Genomic DNA, 24,426 nt, shown 5'->3' with positions numbered 1-24,426 from the left:
GTGTGGCTGCTGCGTAACTGAGCCGGGGTGACAGGAAGCCTTCCACTTGGTCAACGTACCGGGCCAGGTGGAAGCGTTTCTTCTACAGCTGCAATACGCTCGATCTTGCTCCTGCTGAGATCTCAATCCCCTCTATTTGGCCTGCCTCTGGCCTTCAGCGGCAGGACCTGGCGGTATCATCGCTGAGGATACACTCAGCAACTATCTCTACCTTCCAGGCAGGCTAAGGTGGACGTTCCGTGTTCTCACGCTCTATGGGTTTGGGATCCCTCAAGGGCTTGGAGAGCTTGCACGCTCGGGTGCGCCGCCCAGCCCCTACCTGGGACCTCAACCTAGTTTTAACCAGACTTATGTCTCCCCCAGTCGAGCCGTTCACGACTGGCCCTCTAATATACCTGTCTTGGACGACAGCTTTCCTCGTAGCTGTTACATCGGCCAGACGGGTCTCCGAGCTCAGAGCTCTTACGGGGGTTCCGCCGTACACTAGGTTTCACAAAGACAAGGTGCAGTTATGACCGCACCCGGCTTTCCTCCCTAAGGTGGTTTCGGCCTTTCATGTTACCCACAGCTCAACGCAATGGGCACAACCATTGCACTCCTTGGGCATCTGTGGAGTGCTCGCATTTATATTGCGCTGCCAGAACCATTTCGTAAGGTGGCCCAGCTCTGTCTCGGTAGCGGGCCAAAGGGAGGGCTTGCTTGTTTTCCTCTCAGAGGATCTCATCTCAGGTGATGGCAGACTTCCGCACTTGTTATGATTTGGCTCATATTTCCCCAAGCCACATCATCGTGCAGTTTACCAGGGCTCAGGCTTCATCTGCCGCCTTGCTGGCTCGTGTTCCTACCCACGAGATCTGTCGCGCAGCTCCATTGGTCCTCGGTCCATACCTCTGCTTCGCAGTATGCCCTGGTTCAACAGTCAAGAGATGCTGTAGCCTCTGGCTCAGCAGTTTTCATTCTGCCACATTTCACTCCGACCCCACCGCCTACGTAAGGCTTGGGATTCACCTAACTGGAATGGATATGAGCAATCACTCGAAGAAGAAAAGACGGTTACTCACCTTTGTAACTGTTGTTCTTCGAGATGTGTTGCTCATATCCATTCCACACCCGCCCTCCTTCCCCACTGTCGGAGTAGCCGGCAAGAAGGAACTGAGGAGCGGGTGGGCCGGCAGGGGTATATATCAAGCGCCATGATGGCGCCACTCTAGGGGGCAACCTGCCGGCCCACCGAGTTGCTAGGGTAAAAGTTTTCCGACGAATGTGCACGCGCGGCGCGCACACCTAACTGGAATGGATATGAGCAACACATCTCGAAGAACAACAGTTACAAAGGTGAGTAACCGTCTTTTCTGTAGTTTAGAATTACTGCAACTTCAATTTCTACCTGTGTAGCTTGTGCCTAAATATGTTAAAAGTTTACAGCAAACTTTAACAATAGTGTGGATTTACCGGTTTAAGAGAGTGTTAATAAAAATTGTAAGATGCCTTTTTCTCGTTATGCCAATTAACATGGATGTCATTGAAACTGGTAAGAGAACAGTAGTAGATCAATCATAAGGCGTGCCTGCCACTGAACAAAGCTTGACAAACCACTCTTGATGAAAAAGATGTACTTACCTGGCTAGGCCAGTCAGACTTTTTTTTCCAGCAAGTATTCTAGTCTCCCTCCAAAAAATTGGATTCTTGAAGCTGAAGAAGCAACTGAATCTCTAATTTCTAACTGCTTGCAGTTTTCTCAGTGGTTCAACACATTGCATTTTGCTTAATTGCTTGAACTTCTTGCTGTTTAGTGTGGTGTACATGCTCATTTGATTGATGTTCCAGACTAGCTGTGTCTGTGTTAACGTCTCTTGTACTAATATCCGATGCCATTGCGACAGTGAGTTATGGTGGTTGCTCCCTACATGGGGGGGGTGGGAAAAAACAAGTTCATTTTTAATACCACGTAATCTGTCCAGTCTGACAGCACAATCTCCTGTGTTAAATGAGACAGGAGAGTAAAAATTGTGAGGAGGAAAGAACTTTGTGAAGTGAGTCAGAGAACAGTTTAAAATTTAAAAAAGGAATTAATTTTTTTTTAACTTTAATTTTTACTTTCAGTTTTAGAAACATGAAAATTAAATGTGCTGTCTTAAGAATGTTGTTTTCCCTTGGTTTTATGGTAATTCAGAATGCTCCTTTAAAAATGGCAAAATATTATATAGTTAACACTAGATATTTCCTTATTTTATAGATCAGAGATTGGATCTATGCAAACTTGGGCCAAATGACAATGATACAGTTAGAGGACAGATAGTAGGTAAGTGTGATTTTATTTTTTTTTTTCAATTCAAAACAAAGTTCCGTCAGCCTCTAGATTGGTGTTTTCTGAACTAGAGTAACAATAACTATGCTTTTAAATTTGATTGCCAGAAGCCTTTGGCAATGGCTCCTTAATAACAAAGTGTGTGTGTGTGTACGCAGTCGAGCCCATTCATAGAGTTATAAAGAAAAATAACAAGGCCCAAGAAAGCAAAGTACACCTCTACCCTGATATCCTTGGGAGCCAAAAAATCTTACCGCGTTATAGGTGAAACCACATTATATTGAACTTGCTTTGATCCACTGGAGTGCGCAGCCCTGTCTCTCTCCCCCCCCCCCCCCCCCCGGAGTGCTGCTTTACCGCATTATATCAGAATTTGTGCTCTATCTGGTCGCGTTATATTGGGGTAAAGGCATAGTGCTGAAATGAGGCAAATCAGACTACAATAATACTAATATAAAAGTTATATAAAAAGAAAACTGTCTTGAGCTTTGCCATGAGGAGGTGACAGATTAACTCTATGGCTAACTTCCCCTGAAAACCCAACAAAGCTGAAATTGTTGACCTTGCTTCAGGGCACCATGCAAGACCTATTTTCTTTAGGTTTTGTCTAAGAATGGATGCCTTCCAAGACGTTTTGCTGTAACTGGGGTGAGTTCTTCTTTGGGATAACTTCACTAATATATATTGTCTTGCTTCATTCTCAGCTGCTGTGCTGTGTGATTCAGGTACTTTGTTCCTAAATTATTTAAGATTTTAAACACTATAAATAAATCCTGAAGCAGACTCATTGGAAAATAAGCAGCCACACTTTTAAGTAAACATTCTTCTTTTGCTGCATTCTGAACTTCATTCAGATTAAGTTTAAACGGCAGCCCTGAGTAGCACACATTACAGCTCCCCCACCAAATTACAGGCCCGATCACAGTGATCCACAGCGTGGTGACTTCCAGGCTGAACTGTTGTAATCTATGAATATTTCAGAGATAGGGGGAAAAAAGTTTTGGGCCTCCATGTTCAGCTCCTGGTTATAAAATCTCCAAGTCGTGTACCTGATCCACCCTGCCAGGGATCTCTACCAATAGACAAGGCAGCAAGTGAGGGCTTCTGGATGTTTGTTACCCTCCTCAAAATACTCTGTCCATTGATACCTCTGCTTTATCTTAGCTAAGGTTTTAACCAGCTGTTTTGCCTCCAGTCTGCAGTCTTTGTGAGGTAGTAAGATAGCATCAAGACAGAGGTGATGTAATAGGATCAGATGGTAGGAGATATGTTGGTATTATTAATGCTTCAGTCCATGCTGACATATCAGTTTTCCATGGAGGTTCACACTAAACAGTAATGATGATAAAATAGACACTTGTAGCAGCTCCCTTGGTGCTGGTGGAGTATCCATAGTTACTGACTGAAACCTGGTTGAAAGTACTTTGTTCATCTCTTTCCTGAGAAGTCCACAGCTTGTGAAGTTATAAAGTGTTACATTAGCGCCATTGCTGCTTCCCTCTGTAAGAATAGTATCTGTACGTTGTGTTTCAAGCTATTAACTTTAAAAAGGCTTTGTGTCTTCAGTCAGTGCTGCCTTGAACTTGACGGATACTCTGCAAGATTCCAGAGGCTCCTACCTTTCTTCTATTGAAAATTCTTTGTTAATCTCCTTAAAATTTTCTTCACTAATAATACAATTTTGTTTCGTGGGTGAATGGGTCCAGGTAAAACTAGGTAATTCTGCTATGATAGTTAGAGTAGAGAGTTTTTTGTTTTGTTTTTTTGAATCAAAATAAATTGTAGCTAAAATGAGTTGGAAGTGGGATTAGCTTTATAACAGGGGTCAAATGGCCTGAATTAAAGGACAGGGTAAAATTGAAAAGGAAATTGTTCTGTTTATCTAATTAGTGTCTTCAGCAATTGATTGTCTAGGAAAAGATGGACACCTTGGTGTATACCTTATGCCTAAAAATCCAGGGACTCCCTGGTGAATGCCATATTACTGGGGACAGAGAACAGGGGGATTCTTGCCTGGCGTTACCTTTAAAGTGGATGGGAAAGAAGGATGATGATTTTTGGGTAGTGGATACAAAGGGCACCTGAACTGTGTCTTAATCTTGCAGCTCTCTTCTGTGCCACTGTTTTATTTCTGATGTGGCAGTGCAGAAAAATGAGTCCTTACTCATTACAAAATGAAGCCGTCCACTAATTTTGGTCCTAACATAGGCAAAGAGGAGGTAATTGTTTAGTTTCATTTTTGTCTGTGTGTATTGCTTGCTTACATGCAACAACATGAACTTGTAATGTGTGAGGTTGTTGCAGAATAGAGTAAATCAAGCATTTCCTGGCTCTCTAAAGAAATGAAGGGCTGTCTTTTTACTTCTCTCTAATTAATAAAGACCACACTCATAAAAGGTTAGGCATTAATACTGGCTAGAAATGAAGTTAATGTACACAGATACAGCAAGACTTCTTGTGTAGCTCAGCTAGTTTCCCAAAATCTGGAACTTTAACACACCTTTTGGTTCAGAACTGGGCCTCTCTCTTTCAGAGGTTGCCAGTAATGTTAAATTGTCTTGTGGTTTTATGATATGAGCAAATGTCCATTTGGGTCTAGAATGAGGCCACTAAACTTATTTTCGCTTCATATGTGGACAAGATTTGAATGCAGGTGTTCAGAGATTAAAAGGTGCATTCATGTCACACAAGCCAACAGAAAACTATCATGTATTTGGTTTCATGCATGACTAACCTCTTTAACAATAACAACCATATAAACAAAATGCATCCTGAGTGTTCAGGTCAGATATTTTTACACATTGCAATGTCAGGAACAAAAATTGTCCACAAAACCTGTGATTTCATAACTGCAGTGAAAAAGCTTTTGACATAAAAGCAATGTTTTAAAATGTTTAAGCCTGGAGCATGTAATAGTTTTAGTTTGTTTATAATTTATTACTGTAAGTAAGAAGTCTGCTGTTCTGATAAATGCTTTTGAAATAGATTTAAACACATTTAAGTTGTATATCACTGATATTTGAATGTTAATATAACCAAAATATATAGTGCTCATAGCATTTAAACTTTGCCTGTTTTGTGTGTGTCCTTTTTTGTGATGAATTTTCACCCTCAATCATAGCTACGAGGAAAAAATTAAACCTTAGTAGAAACTGCATTTTTAGACTTACCAGGCCAAGTCTTGGTTGCTGCTTTCCATTAGAAGTGTTCCTTTTCAGTCGGACACTGGCATTGCACGATTCCACTTGCTATCCTAGCCATTCTACATGGGATCAGCCTCCCTGTTGTCACCAGACCAGTTGTACAGTTTTAAGCTTTGCATAGGGAAGATCAAAATTAATTACAATTTCAGATTTAACTTTTCTTCCCACTTTAAATTACACTCTTATCCCTATAGGTGGGTTTTTCAAAGTAGCATGTACAGATTTAGCTGTGTGGAACCACACATTGCCTCTGCTTAACCTTTATTAGCTATTTGGGGAGGAAGATAAAATTGAGAAAATGGTTTAACTTAGCCCTCTAAGTTGTACTATTTCCTTCCAAACGTAATTGTCATTTGGATTCTGTTGCAGTATCTTTAATAATTGCCTTTTTATATTTTAATAGTAAGTCTTCAATCCAGAGACCGAATAGGCACAGGAGGACAAGTTGTGGATTGCAGTCGTTTATTTGACAATGATCTACCAGATGGGTAAACTAACACCTATACTCACTTTACTTTTTAACCTTTGAAGTGATGAGATGTCAAAGTAAAAATAGACAATTTTTAATTTTTTTTTTTTAATCTTTGTAAACCTATAAAAGTTTTAATTTAGAAGCTGGAGACGTACCAGTCACTGACTTAACTGTAGAAGGTACTTACTGAGTCTGTGTCTACAATACAGCTGAAATCGACACTCTGAGATCGATCCACCGGCAGTCGATTTAGCGGGTCTAGTGAAGACCCACTAAATCGACAGCAGATGGCTCTCCAGTTGACCCCTGTACTCTTCCCTCCGACGAGTAGAGTAAGGTAAGTCAATGGGAGAGTTTCTCCCGTGAACCCACCACGGTGTAGACCCGCAGTAACTCAGCCTAAGTTACGTTGACTCCAGCTGCGTTATTTACATAGCTGGAGTTGCGTAGCTTAGGTTGATTTGTCACAGTAGTGTGGACATAGCCTTACTCAGAATGATTGCTAAGAAAATGATTGCAAGAAAATCTCCCGTCGACTTACCTTACTCTTCTCGTTGGGGGTAGAGTACAGGGATCGACTGGAGAGCGATCTGCAGTTGATTTGGTGGATCTTTACTAGGCCCGCTAAATTTGCCACCAGTGGATCCATCTCAGAGCGTCAATCCCTGTCATAGTGTAGACCTGCCCTAATAGTGTGAGCATTGTCTGTGTTTGCCCATTTGGAGGGCCAGAGGAGAGCATGTTATATCAGCAGCAAAGAATCCTGTGGCACCTTATAGACTAACAGACGTTTTGGAGCATGAGCTTTCGTGGGTGAATACCCACTTCCTCAGATGCATGTAATGGAAATATCCAGGGGCAGGTATATATATGTGTGCTAGCAAGCAAGCTAGAGATAACGAGGTCAGTTTAATCAGGGAGGATGAGGCCCTGTTCTAGCAGTTGAGGTGTGAAAACCAAGAGAGGAGAAACTGGTTCTGTAATTGGCAAGCCATTCACAGTCTTTGTTCAATCCTGAGCTGATGGTGTCAAATTTGCAGATGAACTGAAGCTCAGCAGTTTCTCTTTGAAGTCTGGTCCTGAAGTTTTTTTGCTGCAGGATGGCCACCTTAAGGTCTGCTATAGTGTGGCCAGGGAGGTTGAAGTGCTCTCCTACAGGTTTTTGTATATTGCCATTCCTAATGTCTGATTTGTGTCCATTTATCCTTTTCCGTAGAGACTGTCCAGTTTGGCCGATGTACATAGCAGAGGGGCATTGCTGGCATATGATGGCGTATATTACATTGGTGGATGTGCAGGTGAATGAACCAGTGATGGTGTGGCTGATCTGGTTAGGTCCTGTGATGGTGTCGCTGGTGTAGATATGTGGGCAGAGTTGGCATCGAGGTTTGTTGCATGGATTGGTTCCTGAGCTAGAGTTATTATGGTGTGGTGTGCAGTCACTGGTGAGAATATGTTTCAGGTTGGCAGGTTGTCTGTGAGCAAGGATTGGCCTGCCACCCAAGGCCTGTGAAAGTGTGGGATCATTGTCCAGGATGGGTTGTAGATCCTTGATGATGCGTTGGAGGGGTTTTAGCTGGGGGCTGTATGTGATGGCCAGTGGAGTCCTGTTGGTTTCTCTCTTGGGTTTGTCTTGCAGTAGGAGGCTTCTGGGTACACGTCTGGCTCTGTTGATCTGTTTCCTTATTTCCTCGTGCGGGTATTGTAGTTTTGAGAATGCTTGGTGGAGATTTTGTAGGTGTTGGTCTCTGTCTGAGGGGTCAGAGCAGATGCGGTTGTACCTCAGTGCTTGGCTGTAGACAATGGATCGTGTGATGTGCCCGGGATGGAAGCTGGAGGCATGAAGGTAGGCATAGCGGTCGGTGGGTTTTCGATATAAGGTGGTGTTAATGTCTTCTGCAGAGCTGTAGAGAGGATATAGTATTGTAAAAATGGGTGTCTCTTCTTCTCACTTGTAAATCAGGAAAACAGTATTGTTCAAGGTTGTCGAGACTGAGTTCTTCTGTACTTGCCTGCCAAAGGCTGGGTTCAGGATATTTTTTCCTCTATGAAAACTGATGAGATCAATACCTAAAGCAGCTTGGAGACTTCAGAAAAATGTGCTGTTTTAGATGCTTTGGCTAGCATCTGTGTAGCAGAGGAAAAACAGAATTCTGCATGTGAGTCTTGGCAGGGAAAAACAGGAGAAATTTTATATTTTTAAATGAAAATTGAAATATCAGTTATCACTTCTAAGTCATAAACCACATTGTGATGTTGCTTGAGAGTCTAAAGAAGTTTTAAGAAAATTCTAAAAAGCTATGTAAGTCACTGTTAAATATTCCCCTTCTAAATATTTCTTAGTTAATTGTATAAATGCAAAGCTAGTTTAATTCTTTTAAGAGAGAATTTTTAATGGAAAAATAAAATAGAAAAGTCCTGTAATTTAAGGACAAATACAGTAAAAGCTTTTTTTTTCTGACATGTTGGGAAAATTGGGGGTGAAGGTGAAAAATTCCAGTTAAGTAAGGAGGGGGTGCAGAGCTGGGGGTTGGGGTGCTTGAGAGAATGCGGGGTTGGGACATGGGTTCTGGGAGGGAGTTTGGGTGCAGGAGGGAGCTCGGGGCATGGAGTTGGGGCACAGGAGGGTTTCAGGGTGCTGGATCCAGGGGGCACTGACCTTGGAGGGCTCCCTGCAAGTGGCAACCTGTCCCTGCTGTTCCTAGGTGGAGGTGCAGCTAGACAGCTCTTTGCACTGTCCCTGCTCTGCCCCAAGTGCTGGCTCCACAGCTCCCATTGGCCACAGTTCCTGTGGGCGAAGGCAGCATGCTGAGCCGCGTAGCCACACCTCCACCTAGGAGCAGCAAGGACAGGTTGTCGCTTCCAGTGAGCCACATGGAGCTAGATAGGGAGCCTGCTGGCCCTGGACCATAAACCAGACTTTCTATAAACATTTAGAAATGCCGGTTTATAAAGCTTTCTGGATAACACAGCTTCTACAGTAGTAATTTTTATCAAAGGAAACTGGTGCAAAAAAGATACTGTGCATGATTGTTGGTTCACAAAAAGATAAGCTGATTGCACCAGAGAACTCTGGTGCTTCACGTTAACTTGCTGCCCATCATTTGTAACAGATGCCTAAATCATTAGCAGTGGTTGAACAGAATTTTAAGGAACGCATATATTTCAGAGGAAAAGGTGAAGAAAGAATATCTTGCAACAAGCTTTTTAGCTATGACATTAGGAGTAATGTTCTGTTATTTTACATGACATAAGTGTGTTTACAGGATGTTTTATTTTTAATGAGTATAGATAAATTGTGTTAATCCACCATATTTAATAGAAATTGTATTAGAACAACAGAGTTTATTAGAAGCAGTTGCCAAATAATAAAAAACTAAGTGTATTATCAAACATGAAATACTTTTATTAGGAAACTTGTGGAGTATTTGGAGTTAATTTAACTTTGAATAGTTACTGAACATGAAGACACAACATTGTTATTGATTTGTCTGGCTTCAAGAAGAAAACATTTTTTTAATTCTGGGAGTTGAGCTTTCACTATTCAGCTACTATGATTCATAATAGATGATGTCTTCCTGAGTTGGCTGTTGTGTTAGAAACATTTTTGTGCCTTGGTTTCCTGGAAATATCACTCATTGCCTTATCTCTCAATGTCCGAATTCTAGTTGGGAGGAGCGGAGAACTGCCTCTGGAAGGATCCAGTATTTAAATCACATTACACGGACAACTCAGTGGGAGCGACCAACACGGTAAGAAATTATAAAACATGCCTACAGTGGAATTCACCTACTGATCAAAATTACTGAGCACCCGCAGCTCCCATTGGGCTCAAGAGTATGTGCTCAGCAATCCCTGAAAATCATGCCCCAGATATATTATATTCTTCCCACTCCTGCTTAATTCACAGGAATCATTCCAGCTAGATTTCTCTGTACAGGTCTTCATATCACTGATTTTTGGTAGGGTTCCACAGTGATATAATCTAAGAATGCCAGCGTTTGCAAAGTGGGCATTATGAAAAAGGGATTCTGACTGGCTGACAAATGTCTGCAGTTATGCTATAACTGTGTGGGTCAGCACTCTTAAGCTAATTGTTACAAATATGTAATCGGTTTTTGAAATCAATATAAGCAGCCCCACTTAGAATAGTAGTCAAATCTGTCAACCTTCATTTCCTCAAACCAAGTGGACTTCTACTATTATCTAAGCCTTAAATAGTCTCTGTGCATTTTCTTCTGAAGCTTTTTGCAGACCCTCTGTATCTTCTCATCCTTCCTCAATAGCCCTTATCCTTTGGAAAATTCAATGTGCGTAAAGAATAGATGGGCGCATGACCTGCATTGTTCAACTTTCAGTTCTACTATATGCGTGCATTTCTCAATTGAAAGAACTATTTATTAATTAAATTTAAGAATTTGTTTTCTTGATTATGTAAAAATGTCTATCCTAAGGTCTAGACACAAAAATATGTCCCTAGTTTTGTACTAGTTTTGTACTGTGGAATGTATGGGTAGACTCCCGTGCCTATGTGGATCCCCATGTAACACATTAGAGGTTCTGTGAAGGATCATTGTATGAACCCATAATGTTTGTAATTTTTATTCACCAACCCAGACTATCAGGGCCAACAATTTCTACCTCACTTATCCCACTTACACTCTCCTTATCTAATACCCCTCTCAAAAGGTAGTGGAGGGGATGGGACAGATAAGTCTTGTAGCATACCTTGAAGTTTTATATGCTCTTACCCCTCCACTTACCCTAGTGTCCCCATCCCATCTCCTAATCTCTTTTGCGTCCACTTTTCTGTCTTCCTCTTCTCCTTACCCTCTCACTGTCCTCTGGCTCTTCCACCCTCCCCCCCTCCCAACATGCATTAGTCTCTCCTATCTTAAAAATGTATATATATTTACTCTTGGCCTCACTTTGCCTCTCCAGCTACCACTCTTTCTTCTCCCTTTCATCTCTAAGCTCATTGAACATGCTGTTTACAATTGTTACCTGGAGTTCCTCTCCTCCAATGCCATTCTAGACCCTTTCCATTCTGTCTTTTATCTCTTTCATTCAACTGAAACCACTCTCGCCAAAGTCTCTAATGTCCTCTTAGCTAAAGCTCAGAACCGCCACTCCATCCTCCTCCTTGACTTGTCAGCCACCTCTGACACAGTTCACCATACTTTTCTTGAAATCTTGTACTGCCTTGGTTTCCTTGACTCCAACCTCTTCTGGTTCTCCTATCTCTCTAATCACTCCTTCAGTGTGTCCTTTTGGAAGATCCTTCAGATCTTCTCTCCAGCTTCCTGTGGTGGTTCGGAGGCTGTGGTCTTCTCTCTTTACGCTTTTATCTCTGGGTAATCTCATTCACAAACACACACTCAACTTTCATCTCTATGCTGATGACTCTCACATCTACCTCTCTACTCTGGAACGGTCTCCTTCTCTCCAAACTAAAATCTTGGCCTGTGTCTCCGACATCACCTTGTGGATGTCTAGCTGCCAGCTCAAGATAAACGTGGCTAAAGCAGAGCTCCTAATTTCCCCCACCCCCAAGTGTCCTCCTTGCTTTGTCCTTTCTTGATCATTGTGGACAATACCAGCATCCTGCCCGTCACTCCCTGGGCTTGTAACCTGCAACTCCAGTCTCTGTCTAGGTCCTTACATCCATGCTATGTCTAAATCTCCTGATTATTTTTCTGCATAACATCAGTAAGTTATGGCTTTTTTCTATCCATTCAAACAGCTAAAACTTTCATGCAAGTTCTCGTCATCCTGCATGTCTCTTACTGCAACATCCTTCTTTCTGGCCTTGACAAATGCAGTCTCACCCCACTCATATCTGTTCAGAATGCTGCTGCAAAGATCATTTCTTAGCTCATTGCTTTTATCATATCCCCTTCTCTTTGAATCCCTTCACTGGCTACCCCTTCTCTGTTGTATCAAACATAAGCTGCTTGTATTTACTTTTAAGGCCCATCATAGCCAATCCTCACACTACGTGTCATCATTCATTCGTTATCAAGCTGTCAGTGCTCACCTCCAATCAGCCCATGATTTCAACCTCCACTTATTTTCAAACAGATACCTGTGTTACCCTTGGGAGGAGCACCCCAAAAACATCAACATAGCTATCTCATTATCCATCTTCAGATCCCACCTGGAAAATCTTTTGCCATGATGCCTACAAAAAAAACTTGACAACAGTTAGGCTGCTGATGTGTGGGAACTGCTGCCTATCGTTATGACCAATATTGTCGTCTTGTTTATTTGTGTGTCTATCCATCTGTTGTCTCTTGTCTTATAATTAGATTATAAACTCCTTGGGACATGGACTGTCTTTTTGTTTGATGTCTGAATAGTGCCTATTGCAATGGGGGTCATGGTTTATGACGAGGGCTCCTAGGCATTATGGACATACAAATAATAAATAATAAAAACAATATGCTCAGGTAATGTCTGACTGGGGTGGGAGGGAAGTTTCAGAGCTGCAGGCCCCTCACTAAAAATACCCTACTGCCAGCCCCCCCCCCCCTTTTTTTTTTTTTAAGTGTATGGAGAGGTGTTAAATCAAGTGCTTCACATGACTTAAACTGCTGCTGCAGCAGAGAGCAGCAGTCTTTAAGGTAGGCAGAACCCATAACAATTTGAGCTAAAATGAACACCCTGAGTTGTATCTGGAAACTCATTGACAGCCAGTGCTTATCACAAAGCACAGGCATAATGTGCTTCCTGCAAGGAGCACTGCTAAGCTCGTGTATCGCTACATTCTGCACTAGCTAATGTTTTCAAATGGTCTTCAGATATAACCCATGTAGAGTACGCTGGACAAATGCATGAATAGCTTAGCAAGGTCTACATACAAGAGAGTAGTTTACTGTCTTATCAAAGCAGTCTTTGACACAGCGGATACCTGAATATTTCTCTCATATTTTATGAAATTAAACATGAGTGACTGTTTCCTGCACTTTTAGTGACAGATGCTTTCATCTATTGTATGTAAGTAAATGTTGTTTCATAAAGGATAGATGTGGTTGGAGAGAATAATTTCCTTGATTACAAAAGGCAAGTAACCTTTTCTCATTACCTCTCAACAGACCAGCATCTGAATATTCTAGTCCAGGCAGACCTCTGAGCTGCTTTGTGGATGAGAACACACCAATTACAGGAACAAATGGTGCGACATGTGGACAGTCGTCAGATCCCAGATTGGCAGAGAGAAGAGTCAGGTCTCAAAGGCATAGGAATTACATGAGCAGAACACATTTACATACTCCTCCTGACCTGCCTGAGGGATATGGTATGTGAGTTAAAAAATAACGTGACATTATTCCAGTCCTTCTCTAAGAAATTAGGTAAATGAGGTTCCCTCCTCCCCTGCTCTTTTTAACTTTTTTCGATCCTCTTTCTTTGATAACAGATTTAAAATGCTGATCTCTCTGAGGTCTGCACGAAGTCTTAAATTTAAGCTTGGACTTCTGGTGATAGTTGTATTGTAAAGAGGTGAGACATTTTGTGAGGAAGATGGAGCACTTCTTCCCATTCCATTATTCCTGTCCTTTGTTCTCTGGACAATTTAGTGACATTTCTATAAATTGTAAGTAAATACTTCCCTGCACTGTTTCACAATCAGATGAAGAAATGTGCCAGATGAAAGCCATTAGTGAAGGGCAGACAAAAATGTTAACTGCATTTGGAGCTATTGAACTTTTCTTTAAGACTTTTGCTGTTCCCAGAATATGTATGTGTTTCCATAGTAGATTCTTACAAGAGTGCACTTAAATGATAGGACATTATAAATGTACCACATGTATTCATCTGCAATTGAGCATATATGTTCAGTGGTCAAATGGGCAAACTTAGGTATGATTTGTGATTAAATTAAAGAAAGGACTTTGATACATTTTATAAACTCTTTAAATTTAAATTAATCTTGATATTTGAAAGCATAATTCGATTCTCCTCTCTTCTGTACGTAAATTGAAGTGGTAAGGTTCATTTGTGACTTAAGAGGGGAGGGAGAAACTCTTGCAGTTTTTAAACTTGCAGCCCTAGAGCTCAGTACAACACTCACTATGGGCAATAGGTGTCTTTTCACAAACTGCAGTGGGAGTTAGAACAAGCCATATTCCAGCATGTTGGAAAGCCCTCCCTTATGTTTTGTTAGTGTGTAGAGGTTGGGCGATAAATTGCAAGAACTAGAAAGAAGGAAGCCTGGTGCCAGTAGAAACATACATTACAATAAGATTGATTAGAAAGAGGCTGGAAAATCATGGAACACATTAAAAATCATATGGCTTTCCCCCCACAATTTACAGAGGTTCACCTACTTTGTTTCCATAGTATTTAAAAAGGTCATCACCGCATCATAAAGCAGTGCAGCCTAGTGGCTAGAGTATTGGGCCAGGGTTCGAAAAAGAACTAGATATGTTCATGGAGGTTAGGTCCATCAGTGGCTATTGGCCAGGGTGGGTAGGGATGGCCATAGGTGCCAACTTCCCCTCTGCCCCATGGATGTTTGACCCATCCCTGGCCCTGGCCCTGCCCCTGCCCCTGCACAACCCTCGCCCAGCCCCAATTCAGCCTCCTTCCCCCAAGTCCCTGCCCCTGCCCTGCCTCTTTACTGCCTTGTCCCCAGAGCATGCCACATCCCTACTCCTCCCGGAAAGTCCAAACAGCTGTTAGGTGGTGGGGAGGAGCAGGGAGGAGGCGAGGAAGGGATGGGGATGGGGGTGGCGGGAGAGGGAGCAGGGGAGCACCTCATTTTTCCCTTTGGGTGCTGCATCCCCACAGCACCCATGGAGTCAGCACCTATGGGGTTGGTGTCCCTAGCTTCTGTTTGCCAGACACTGGGAAGGAGCGACAGGGAATGGATCACTTGATGGTTACTTGTTCTGTTCTTTCCTTTTGGGGCACCTGGCATTGGCCACTGTTGGAAGACAGGATACTGGGCTAGATGGACCTTTGGTCTGACCCAGTATTGCCATTCTTATGTTCTATTCCTGGCTCTGCCACTGGAGTGCTGGGTGACCTTGGACAAGTATGTGCCTCAGTTTCCCCATCTGTAAAATGAGAATAATCCTACTGCAAAGCACTTTGAGACCTACTGATGAAAAGCACTGTGTAAGAGTGGAGTATTGTTATACTTTGATCACTTCACATATTTTGTCAAGTAAGCGATAGTGGATGACGTAAGTAGTTAACGTCTGCATGGTAATGTGACCTTGTGTCTTAACATTTCCTAAAATCAAGTGCTTTTAGCTATTCAGTAGGTTTAACTGAACTTCATGAAGTTTCAGTTTTTAAAATTGGAAGACTTCTGGCACAACTGAATGAGCCCTTACCCATGTGGCTAGAGAAGATACTCTCTCAGTTGTAAGTGTAATTGGCCAAGTTGATTCCATCTCTCATAATACCTATAAAAACCCTTCAACACAGAGATAATGCTGTAATCTCATTAAATGTCTAATCTTTTTAGTGGAAGTTTTTGCATTTGATGTGGTGTTCCTCATTTATCTAGAGGCTTTTATAGGACACTACCAGCTGGTGGTACAGAAATACCTATGTCATGGATAATGAGTTGTTAATTACCTAGATATTTGGGTCAAGGACATCTGAATTGACTCTTCAGGGGACTGGGACATTTTAAAGTAAAACATGGAATATTTAGTAGCTGCTTTGAATTTATGCCTTTTTTAAAGGCTGCATTCTTGTCTCATTTTGTATACAGACTTAATCTTTCTAGTGTACAACTAGGGGAATATTGGAATACTTTTGTTTTAGACTACTTGAGAAACGTTACCACATTTGATAGTTCTGGAAGGCTGGTACAAAGACTGTTTTGAAACATGTTTCCACATTGTTCAGTTGCTGATATAACTTCTGCTATACCCTGTTTAATTAAAAAAAAGCAAAACACTTTACCAAAAAGTCTGATTTAGATCCCTATGACAGTACACTTAGGCTTTGTCTATACCATGCAGCTTTTAGCAACACGGCCACGCCTTTACAGCTATGCCGCTAAAAGACATGCAGTGTAGCTGCTGTTTGACGGCAGAAGAAAGCTCTCCTGCTGACAAAAATACTTCCACCCCCCGCAAGCTGCTGCAGCAGCTTTGTTGACAGGAGAGTGCTCCTGCTGGCAAAGCACTGTTCACACTGGTGCTATTCATCTGTAAAATTTTCGTATTTTGGGGTGCGTGTTTTTTAACACCTCTGAATGACAGAAGTTTTGCTGACAAAGTTTCAGTGTAGACAAAGCCTGAAACTCTCTCTAATGGGACTTTTACGCCTATTATAACCATGTAATATGTGCTAGTTTAGTGTTTGTAAAATGTGTGCTATTCTAGAGTTTAGGCACTGCCTTAGAGGAAGTAAAAGCCCAGTATTGCAGAAATTTTATTATGTAATCCCAGATGTAGACACAATTCCAGAAGAAACTGAAACCTTTGTCTCATAATAGACTCCTGTGAACTGCAAAGAAAAGATACTGCTCTCCTATCCATATCTACAAATTGTAGTATTTCCCCAAAATTCTGAGACTGTAGAAAAACCATTCCATGCCTCTAGCAAAAACAAATATCTAAAAACTGTCAGATTGCCAATTTTCAAGGCTTGCTACTATGCTAATTGACTCTGATTTGGATTTCTTACTTGGACGCCACATGCAACCTGCTCAGCCTGCTGTCAGGAAGCCTAGCTCTCTCCACATGTTAATCTGATGACAGTACCTAGAAACGTTCCATGGAAAAAATCTGTTTAACCACGTTTCTAGAGCATCTCTTCTTTTGAGCAGGGCTTTTTGGTTAGTAACTTTGTCTATAATCTTGTAGTATGAGCTGGATGACTTTTTTTTTTTCCTTTTTGCCTTTCATGCATGTCAATCTTTGTGATTGTTCTTGTATTATTTTATCTTAATTAACAGAGCAAAGGACAACTCAGCAAGGTCAGGTCTATTTCCTGCATACTCAGACAGGTGTAAGCACATGGCATGACCCAAGAGTACCAAGGTAAGAGAAGAACTCACATGTCTTTATTGTTATATGAAGTCTTAAATTAAACAGGACATTCTTAAAATTGCTTGTCCTCCAATATTATACTGTTGAATGTTACTTAAGAGAATATGCAGACTGGCTTGCTAGATGAGACACGCCCCTGCCCCCTTCTCCACCCTTACCCCTCTCCAACATTCAGCTTGTCATCTTAACATAAGCCACTCAACAAAATAAATTACACCCCTTGCATCGAAAACTAAGACTTCAAAGAATTCTTCAGTAGTAGAAAGTCTCGGAGAATAAATAAAACTGTTTTTATGAAAGGAGGTATAGTACCTGATGGTGTTAGTATCAGATATAGCCCCAAAGATTATAAGCAAATCTGGCTTTTTATTCCTAATAAAATAATGGAACACACAGTAGAAGATGGAAAAATCACTAAGGCTTGGTCTACGCTACACAGCTTTGTCGCTAAAAGTCAGGCAGTGTAAACGCTATTTGTCGGCACTTTTGCCGACAAAATACTTCCACCATCTATGAGCGGGTTTCGCTTTGTTGACTGGAGAGTGTTCCTGCCGACAATGCAGGCATTCACACAGGCACTTGCCATGGCAAAACTTTTGTCTTTCAGGGGAGTGGGAGGGTTTAAGCACCTGTGAACAACAAAACTATTGTTGAATTAGCAGTGTAGACAAAGCCTTAATATGTAGGGCTGGCTAGTCAAAAGTTCTCAGCTCCCACTGAGAGAAATGGGAGCTCCCAGAAGCTCAGCAGCCTGGCTTCTGCCTTTAGGTACCTAAATGAGAACTGAGCTCTTGTAAAAATCTGGCTCATAGAAGATAACTGAAGCATGAGAATTTTGCAACATAAATTTAAGTGCAAATCTTGTCAGACAAACTGGATTATTTTTTGTTTGCAGACAAGCCTGGGAATTTAAATTCCTAACTGTGCTGGACATTAAAAATTGTGGATTTAACACAGACCCTGGTTTTATGGCCCATTACAACAATTTGTAACGCATTTTGCTGCCTACTCACCCTCCTTTTCCCTATGACTGCAGAGGTGCTAAGTGCCCACTTCATTTTAAGTGGTCTCCTAAACACCCCTTGTGTTTAACAATCTGTCCCATCTTCTATTTAGCTGCAATACTCTCTGGTTACCTTCTGCAGATTTGAGGAAGAGCTCTGTGAAGCTTGAAAGCTTGTCCTTTCAAAAAATAGAAGTTGGTCCAATAAAAGATATTATTACTTCATTCATCTTATCTCTCAGGGTTATTTTATTGACTGAATAAAAAAATTGAAAAGAATATGGTTGATGTCTCGTATGTTTAGACTTTAGTAATGGATTGGATACAATATCTTATGGTCTCACAATCAAAGTAATTCATATTGGCTTGGGTATGAATACTATCCCATGGTTTAGAACTAGCTGAAGGACTGTAAATAAAGGCTAATGAAAAATGACAGGTTTTGAAGCTGAAAAAGGTGTGTAGTGTATTACTTCAGGATTTGGAGTTAGATCCCTTTTCATTAAATATCTTCCTTTAATGATCTGAAAGAAGAGAGCAGTCAGCACATTCATGAAATGTATGTATTACACTAATTTGGGAGGCGATATTATGAACACCACTGAGGACAAGGCAGTAATACAAAGGGACCTAGATGTGTTAGAAAGGGATGCTCGAAACAGCAAAATATGGTTTAACCTGGAAAATGTAAGCCAATATGCTTTTGTTAAAAGGTAACTTGAAACACCGAGGGTATGGCTACACTTGCAGCTGTACAGCGCTGCCGTGGGAGTGCTCCCGCAGCAGCGCTTTGAAGTGCGAGTGTGGTCGCAGCGCCAGCGCTGAGGGAGAGTTCTCTCAGTGCTGCAGGTACTTCACCTCCCCGTGGGGATTAGCTTATAGCGCCAGCGCTGGGGCACTGTTTACACTGGTGCTTTACAGCGCTGTAACTTACTGCGCTCAGGAGGGTGTTTTTTCACACCCCTGAGCGAGAAAGTTGCAGCGCTGTAAAGTGCCAGTGTAGCCAAGGCCTAATACTCAGTAGGATATAGAAGTCGTGAAAATGGTGGGATATGCCTAGAGGTGACCATGGATAGCATTTTGTAGTAGTCAGAAAGATCCAGTGTGAGGCTGTGTGTACAGGGGTATTGTATTGTGGAGCAAGAGGGAATACATAGACTGTTCCTTGGAAATTGTAGTTAGTTCAGGGCACCTCGTTACCCATAGACAAATGGGAAGGAGTACACACATGAGAACCAAACTGTTAAAAGGGCTTGAAGGGATTGACTTGATTCTTTACACACCAAAAGCTAATGTGTACAGCTTGGCTAAACATTTAAAGGGAAAGATTAATCTGAAGTTTGCAAATGTCAGGAGGAAGGGGAATATAATTAGGAATAATGAATTAATTAAGAGGGAAAAGAGATCATGAAAATATTCCATACATCGATGAGATGTACTAAATTCTGGAATGGTTTCCTAAGGGAAATGGGGAAGCCCACTTTTCTTGACATATTTGAAACTAGATTAAGTACTAGAAAAATGTGCTCTGCAGAGTAAATTCTGCCTTTTCAGGTGGAGATGGACAGGATAATCCAATACATCTTTGCATCTCCACTTTCCAGAAGGTTGAGGTTTACTGTCCCACTCATTAAACATATCTGTGTAAAGAGAGAGAATTATTGTTAGCTTAAAAAAAATTAACACACTGGAAGCTCTTTAAGATTATTATCTCCTAAAATCTGCAGATGCTAATGTAAAAATGGCATGTACAGCCCTAAACTGGCAGCAAGCCCTGAGATTTATAAGAAACTTAACAACTCTGTGGTTGGCTTCTGCTCATGTTCATTCCCATGTAAATGGATGTTGGATTGCAAGGAGTGGGTAAGGTGCTTCAAAACGATAGTATGAAGAACAAAACGTCAAGTTTTTAATGAAAAAGTGACACTTTTGCTTTTTGAAATACTACTTTTAAGACAAGGAAAAATACTTTTTATTGTGATGTTGTCCTGAACCTTTGGAGACTATGGAGAAGATTTTCTAAAACACAAAAGGCAATTAAGCAGCTGATGCCAAATTGTTAACTTTCATTTGTCTTAGAAAATCTTCCCCTGCATCACACTTTCATCATTTTCTGTGGGCAATGTATTCTCTATATTGCTTCATAGAACTAGTCTCCATTTTGTATGTGGGAACTTTTTTTAAAATACATCTTAATTCATCCACACTTTTTGTGCGTCAGATAATTGAAGTTGCAAATGAGAGCATACTGACATTTAGTTGTTAGTGGGTGTGATCAGGTGGCTTAACATCTTCTTCATAGAATACTTCGGTCATTTTGCCCTGTCATTATTTACGGCTACAGACTTGATGCAAGAAAGGAGGGTTTAGAAATTATACTTGTAGCCTATATAAGTACATGCCTCTCTCTCTTAAATAGATCAACCTCATTTTGGTTGTTCAGGATGGGGATGGGGAAGGAAATCCGAATTCTAGACTGGTGGCAGAATATAACAACATTTATATTCAGCTACTTTTGTATTTAATAGATTTAATTAAGAGCAGCACAAACTTCTCAAACTGTAATTATGATGAAAAGATAGAAGCTGCTGTGTGATAGCAAGAGGTCAGTGGATCTGCAAATTAACCATTTAGAAAAATTTGCTTTATTAAAATGCTTTGGGCAAAAATTATTATTAGCTAGGTATTTATTGCTCCACCGAAAAGGGCAAGCTACTAAAGAGATTTACTTTCACTATACTTATTGTAATCTTGTAAATTCTTTCATATATTCTGTGTTAAAATACTATTTTCTAACTATTTACAATGACAGTACTCAAAAACAGTACTGCTATGCTTCATATCCTACAACAGGACCACACAAAGGATATAGTGAGATTGACAGTTTTCTACATTATTTGAAGACTGCTATTGTTACAAACTGGTAAAGAATTGGGGCACTGGTCCTTTTACAAAAGATACCAAATGCTTAAAGATTCAGCATAATAATTTGGTTTGTAAAAAGTCCTAATCTATGTATTTGGGGCCAAATTGCTTCATGAATTACATGTGCCCTACTTCCAAGGATGTCAACAGAAGTTGAGCTAGAATACCTAAAGGTTGTCAGGGAGAAGGGATGTTTTATCATTCCTCAGAGAAATGCTATGCAGTTTTTAAAAACCACAATATTCCTCTTAAATAAATTAACCTGGAAATGCTACTTGCATTCTTCTGGCTTTAATAGAGATTACCTGAGACCGCTTAATGGTTTACTTAAAATACTTGTTAAAGAGCTAATTGTTTGTTTTTTAAAACAGTCAAAAGTGGCTTTTTGTTTGGGCAGATATCCATGCATAAATCTTCATGGAATATGTAACTAATCAGAAATGTGGTTTGTTTTGTGTGAGTTTTTAGAATGTGATTGAGTGGCTTAAATGACTACAGTTGTTGTTTTTTAAAACTGTTTATTGTTAAAACTAATGCAACTCCTTTTGGCAAATATGGTGGCAACTTTTATTTTTGTTTTTAAGTCTGTATTAAATTAGTATCTGATTGTTATTTTGTAAAAATGAAGATTATGTAATAACTGCTTTTCCAATGCATGTGTAGTCGGGTGTATATATTTTCATTTTCTCTGGTAGGCTTGTACCTTGGGAGTAGAGATTCCAGCTGAACAGATTAAGTTTCTGAAACAATACATTTTCTCAGACTTCATGGAATTGTTCTGTTACATTTACACTTGTTTGGCTCAGAGGCCAAATGCTGAGGTATTTTTCATTTTATATTTGTTTTTGCAGGGATCTTAGCAACATCAATTGTGAAGAACTTGGTCCACTGCCTCCTGGATGGGAGATCCGTAATACAGCAACAGGCAGAGTTTATTTTGTCGACCATAACAACAGAACGACACAGTTTACAGATCCGCGGCTATCTGCTAATTTGCACTTAGTTTTAAAGTAAGTTTGAGAAGTGTCCAGCTCACATTAAATTTAATATTAGAAAAAGAAGGTAACTCTCTTGAGAGTGCTTGTTATAAGCCAAGGTGCATTCCGTGTTATGTAAACTCTCTGCAACAGTATTTGCCCTTAAATTAACATGCTGCAGACATCTGTGTATATACATAGTATATATGCGAGAGCTTTGATTACTATATAAATATTTTAATCTCTACCACCCTTCAACAGGGGCGTAGCCACTGTGATGTCTTGGGGGGGCAGGTGCCGTCCCATGGAAGAGATCTGCCACCCCAGGTGAGATATTATATAACAGTGGCATTTATCCAGGGACAGTAGTAGTAGTGCCTGCTGTACCTTTTTGCATTGTCTTCAGATTATAATGTTTTAATCTGTGGGGTAACAAACTGATTTAAAAAAATTAGATGACACATTTTGTTGTCATTAAAATAAAAAATTGAAGCAGGGAGCAAGTAACTAGGTATTCTTCCACAGTTTGTCCAGCTCTAGATCTCTAATAAAGACAATTAGAAACATTCTGAACATAAGGAACCATTCATTGGATATGAAGCTACTACTAAACACAGAGAAAAATAGTAAGGGTATTTTATGATGTGCACTAGGGAATATGTCCCAGCATTTAGAATCTTAAGCAAAACCTAAATCTGGGTATTTTCAGATACTGCCTTTTTATTATTATTAAACAAACATTAAGGAATTCTGGCTCTCACTTTCATTCCTGCTGTACTCATTTCACATTCGAGTGTTTCTGTATCACTAAATGTGGAAACCAAAAAGAATACAAATGTTTGTTTTGTCTAGACACAGCTATCAGCTTGTCCAGACATTGCTGGAATTTTGACTCTGCTGTTTCTCCCACTAACAACTTTTTAAGACCATTGTTTCGGGAAACACCTGCATAGCATTAACTAGGTGTTGAGTGGAAGAAACAATGAAGAGCTGAGTGGACAGAGAGCCATATGCAGTCAGCATGAGGAGGTGTTGGGGAGGGATGGCAATAAGTTTTCTTAAAGGGCATCAGGGTATGTCTACACTTAAACTGCTACAGCAGCACAGCTTCGGTGTAGACACTATCTATGCAACAGAAGGGGTTCTCCCATTGGCATAGATAATCCACCTCTCCAAGAGGCAGTAAGCTAGGCAGATGGAAGAATTCTTCCTTTGACCTAGCACTGCCTACACAGAGGGTTAGGTGAGCGTAGCTATGTCTTGGGTGTGTGTGTGTGTGTATGTGTGTGTGTGTGTGTGTGTGTGTGTGAATTTTTAGCTATGCCAATAGAAGTTCCCGGTAGACCAGCCTTCAGTCATTGGGAAATGAAGCCAAGAAGAATGTGTTAGAAGCCAGCAAGTAGAAGAATCAAATTTAGGCTTTGAAAACATCCCGAAAAACTTTTTATGTAACTTTTGTGCCATCACCTAAAAGTTGCCTAGCTGGTTTGGGAAAATGGCTTTTGTCCGGACAAGCCACATCTGGAATCTAGTGTACTGAGAGAGAATTTGCCATCTAAACATGAGAAAAAAATATTTTTAAATGTTTTGAGGACCATATTTTTGAGCGTTATGGGCATTTTATGGAAGTCTTCATAGTCCAGGTTGATGGCTTCTTTTTATGAACCATGTACATTTTTTTCTTAACTATGTTTAGATTCCTTGTCTCCTTAGCTGCATGCTGGCATTGAAACTGAATTTACCAGTGATCATCCAACACAGAGAATTATTTTTATTTGGATATTTTAACCAAAAATTCTCTTCTACAACAATACGTTTTTTATATTTGTAGAAAATGCAGTTTGTTGGAGTATTTTTATTTTTAAAAAATGTTCTGGTTAGCACAGCCTCTGTTTAGATCCACCAGTTGCCATTTCATAGATATTTACAAAATAACTACACCTCTACCCTGATATAACACGGGTGTGGGGAGCCAAAAATCCCTACCGCGTTATAGGTGAAAGGCTGTTATATCGGGGTAGCAGTGGCAGGACTGCGGCAGTGATTTAAAGAGCCCAGGGCTCCGGCTGTGGGGAGCTCCAGGCCCTTTAAATTGCCGGCGAAGCCCCACTGCTGCAGCCCCGGGGTAGCGGCGGCAGGGCTCCAGCAGTGAGTTAAAGGGCCCAGGGCTCCACGCAGCAGCCGGAGCCCCACTGCTACCGCGCTATTTGCGAACTCGTGTTATATCGAGTTGCGTTATAGTGGGGTAGAGGTGTATGACATGGTTGTTTGCATGACATTTTATTGTGCTTACAATAGAGCTAGCTTTGCATCAGAAAAATCCAATTTGACTAGCAAACTCCAGAACCATTTTACACTTCTTCAAGCTGTAAAGACCTATAATAACATGCTTGTTTTTCATTTGTACATCTGTCTTTCATTAGAAAAGGATTTTAGAAATTCAACCAACAATGTCTGCAGGCTGATAAATTTTCTGTAATGTTTATTCTTTTATTGTACCAGACAGGATATGTGAAAGTGATT

General features: G+C 40.8%; 1 protein-coding gene across 3 annotated transcripts in view; it reads left to right on the top strand.

Annotated features, from left to right (window-relative positions):
- Positions 1–24,426, top strand: part of SMURF2 (SMAD specific E3 ubiquitin protein ligase 2) — a 103,330-nt gene that overhangs the window by 59,259 nt on the left and 19,645 nt on the right. For 2 of the 3 annotated variants that reach the window (XM_050920694.1, XM_050920696.1), the window contains 7 exons: positions 2,237–2,302; positions 5,915–5,999; positions 9,652–9,735; positions 13,078–13,280; positions 16,905–16,989; positions 21,778–21,936; positions 22,165–22,230. In XM_050920694.1, coding sequence (XP_050776651.1) covers positions 2,237–2,302; positions 5,915–5,999; positions 9,652–9,735; positions 13,078–13,280; positions 16,905–16,989; positions 21,778–21,936; positions 22,165–22,230 — 748 coding nt within the window. The remainder of the gene's footprint in view (positions 1–2,236; positions 2,303–5,914; positions 6,000–9,651; positions 9,736–13,077; positions 13,281–16,904; positions 16,990–21,777; positions 21,937–22,164; positions 22,231–24,426) is intronic. The other variant, XM_050920695.1, reaches the window with a different exon arrangement.

Source organism: Gopherus flavomarginatus, chromosome 12 (genome assembly GCF_025201925.1).
Source record: "Gopherus flavomarginatus isolate rGopFla2 chromosome 12, rGopFla2.mat.asm, whole genome shotgun sequence".
Lineage (NCBI taxonomy): Eukaryota > Metazoa > Chordata > Testudines > Testudinidae > Gopherus > Gopherus flavomarginatus.
The sequence above is the reverse complement of the archived record's forward strand: the minus strand, read 5'-3'. Positions and strand labels throughout refer to the sequence as shown.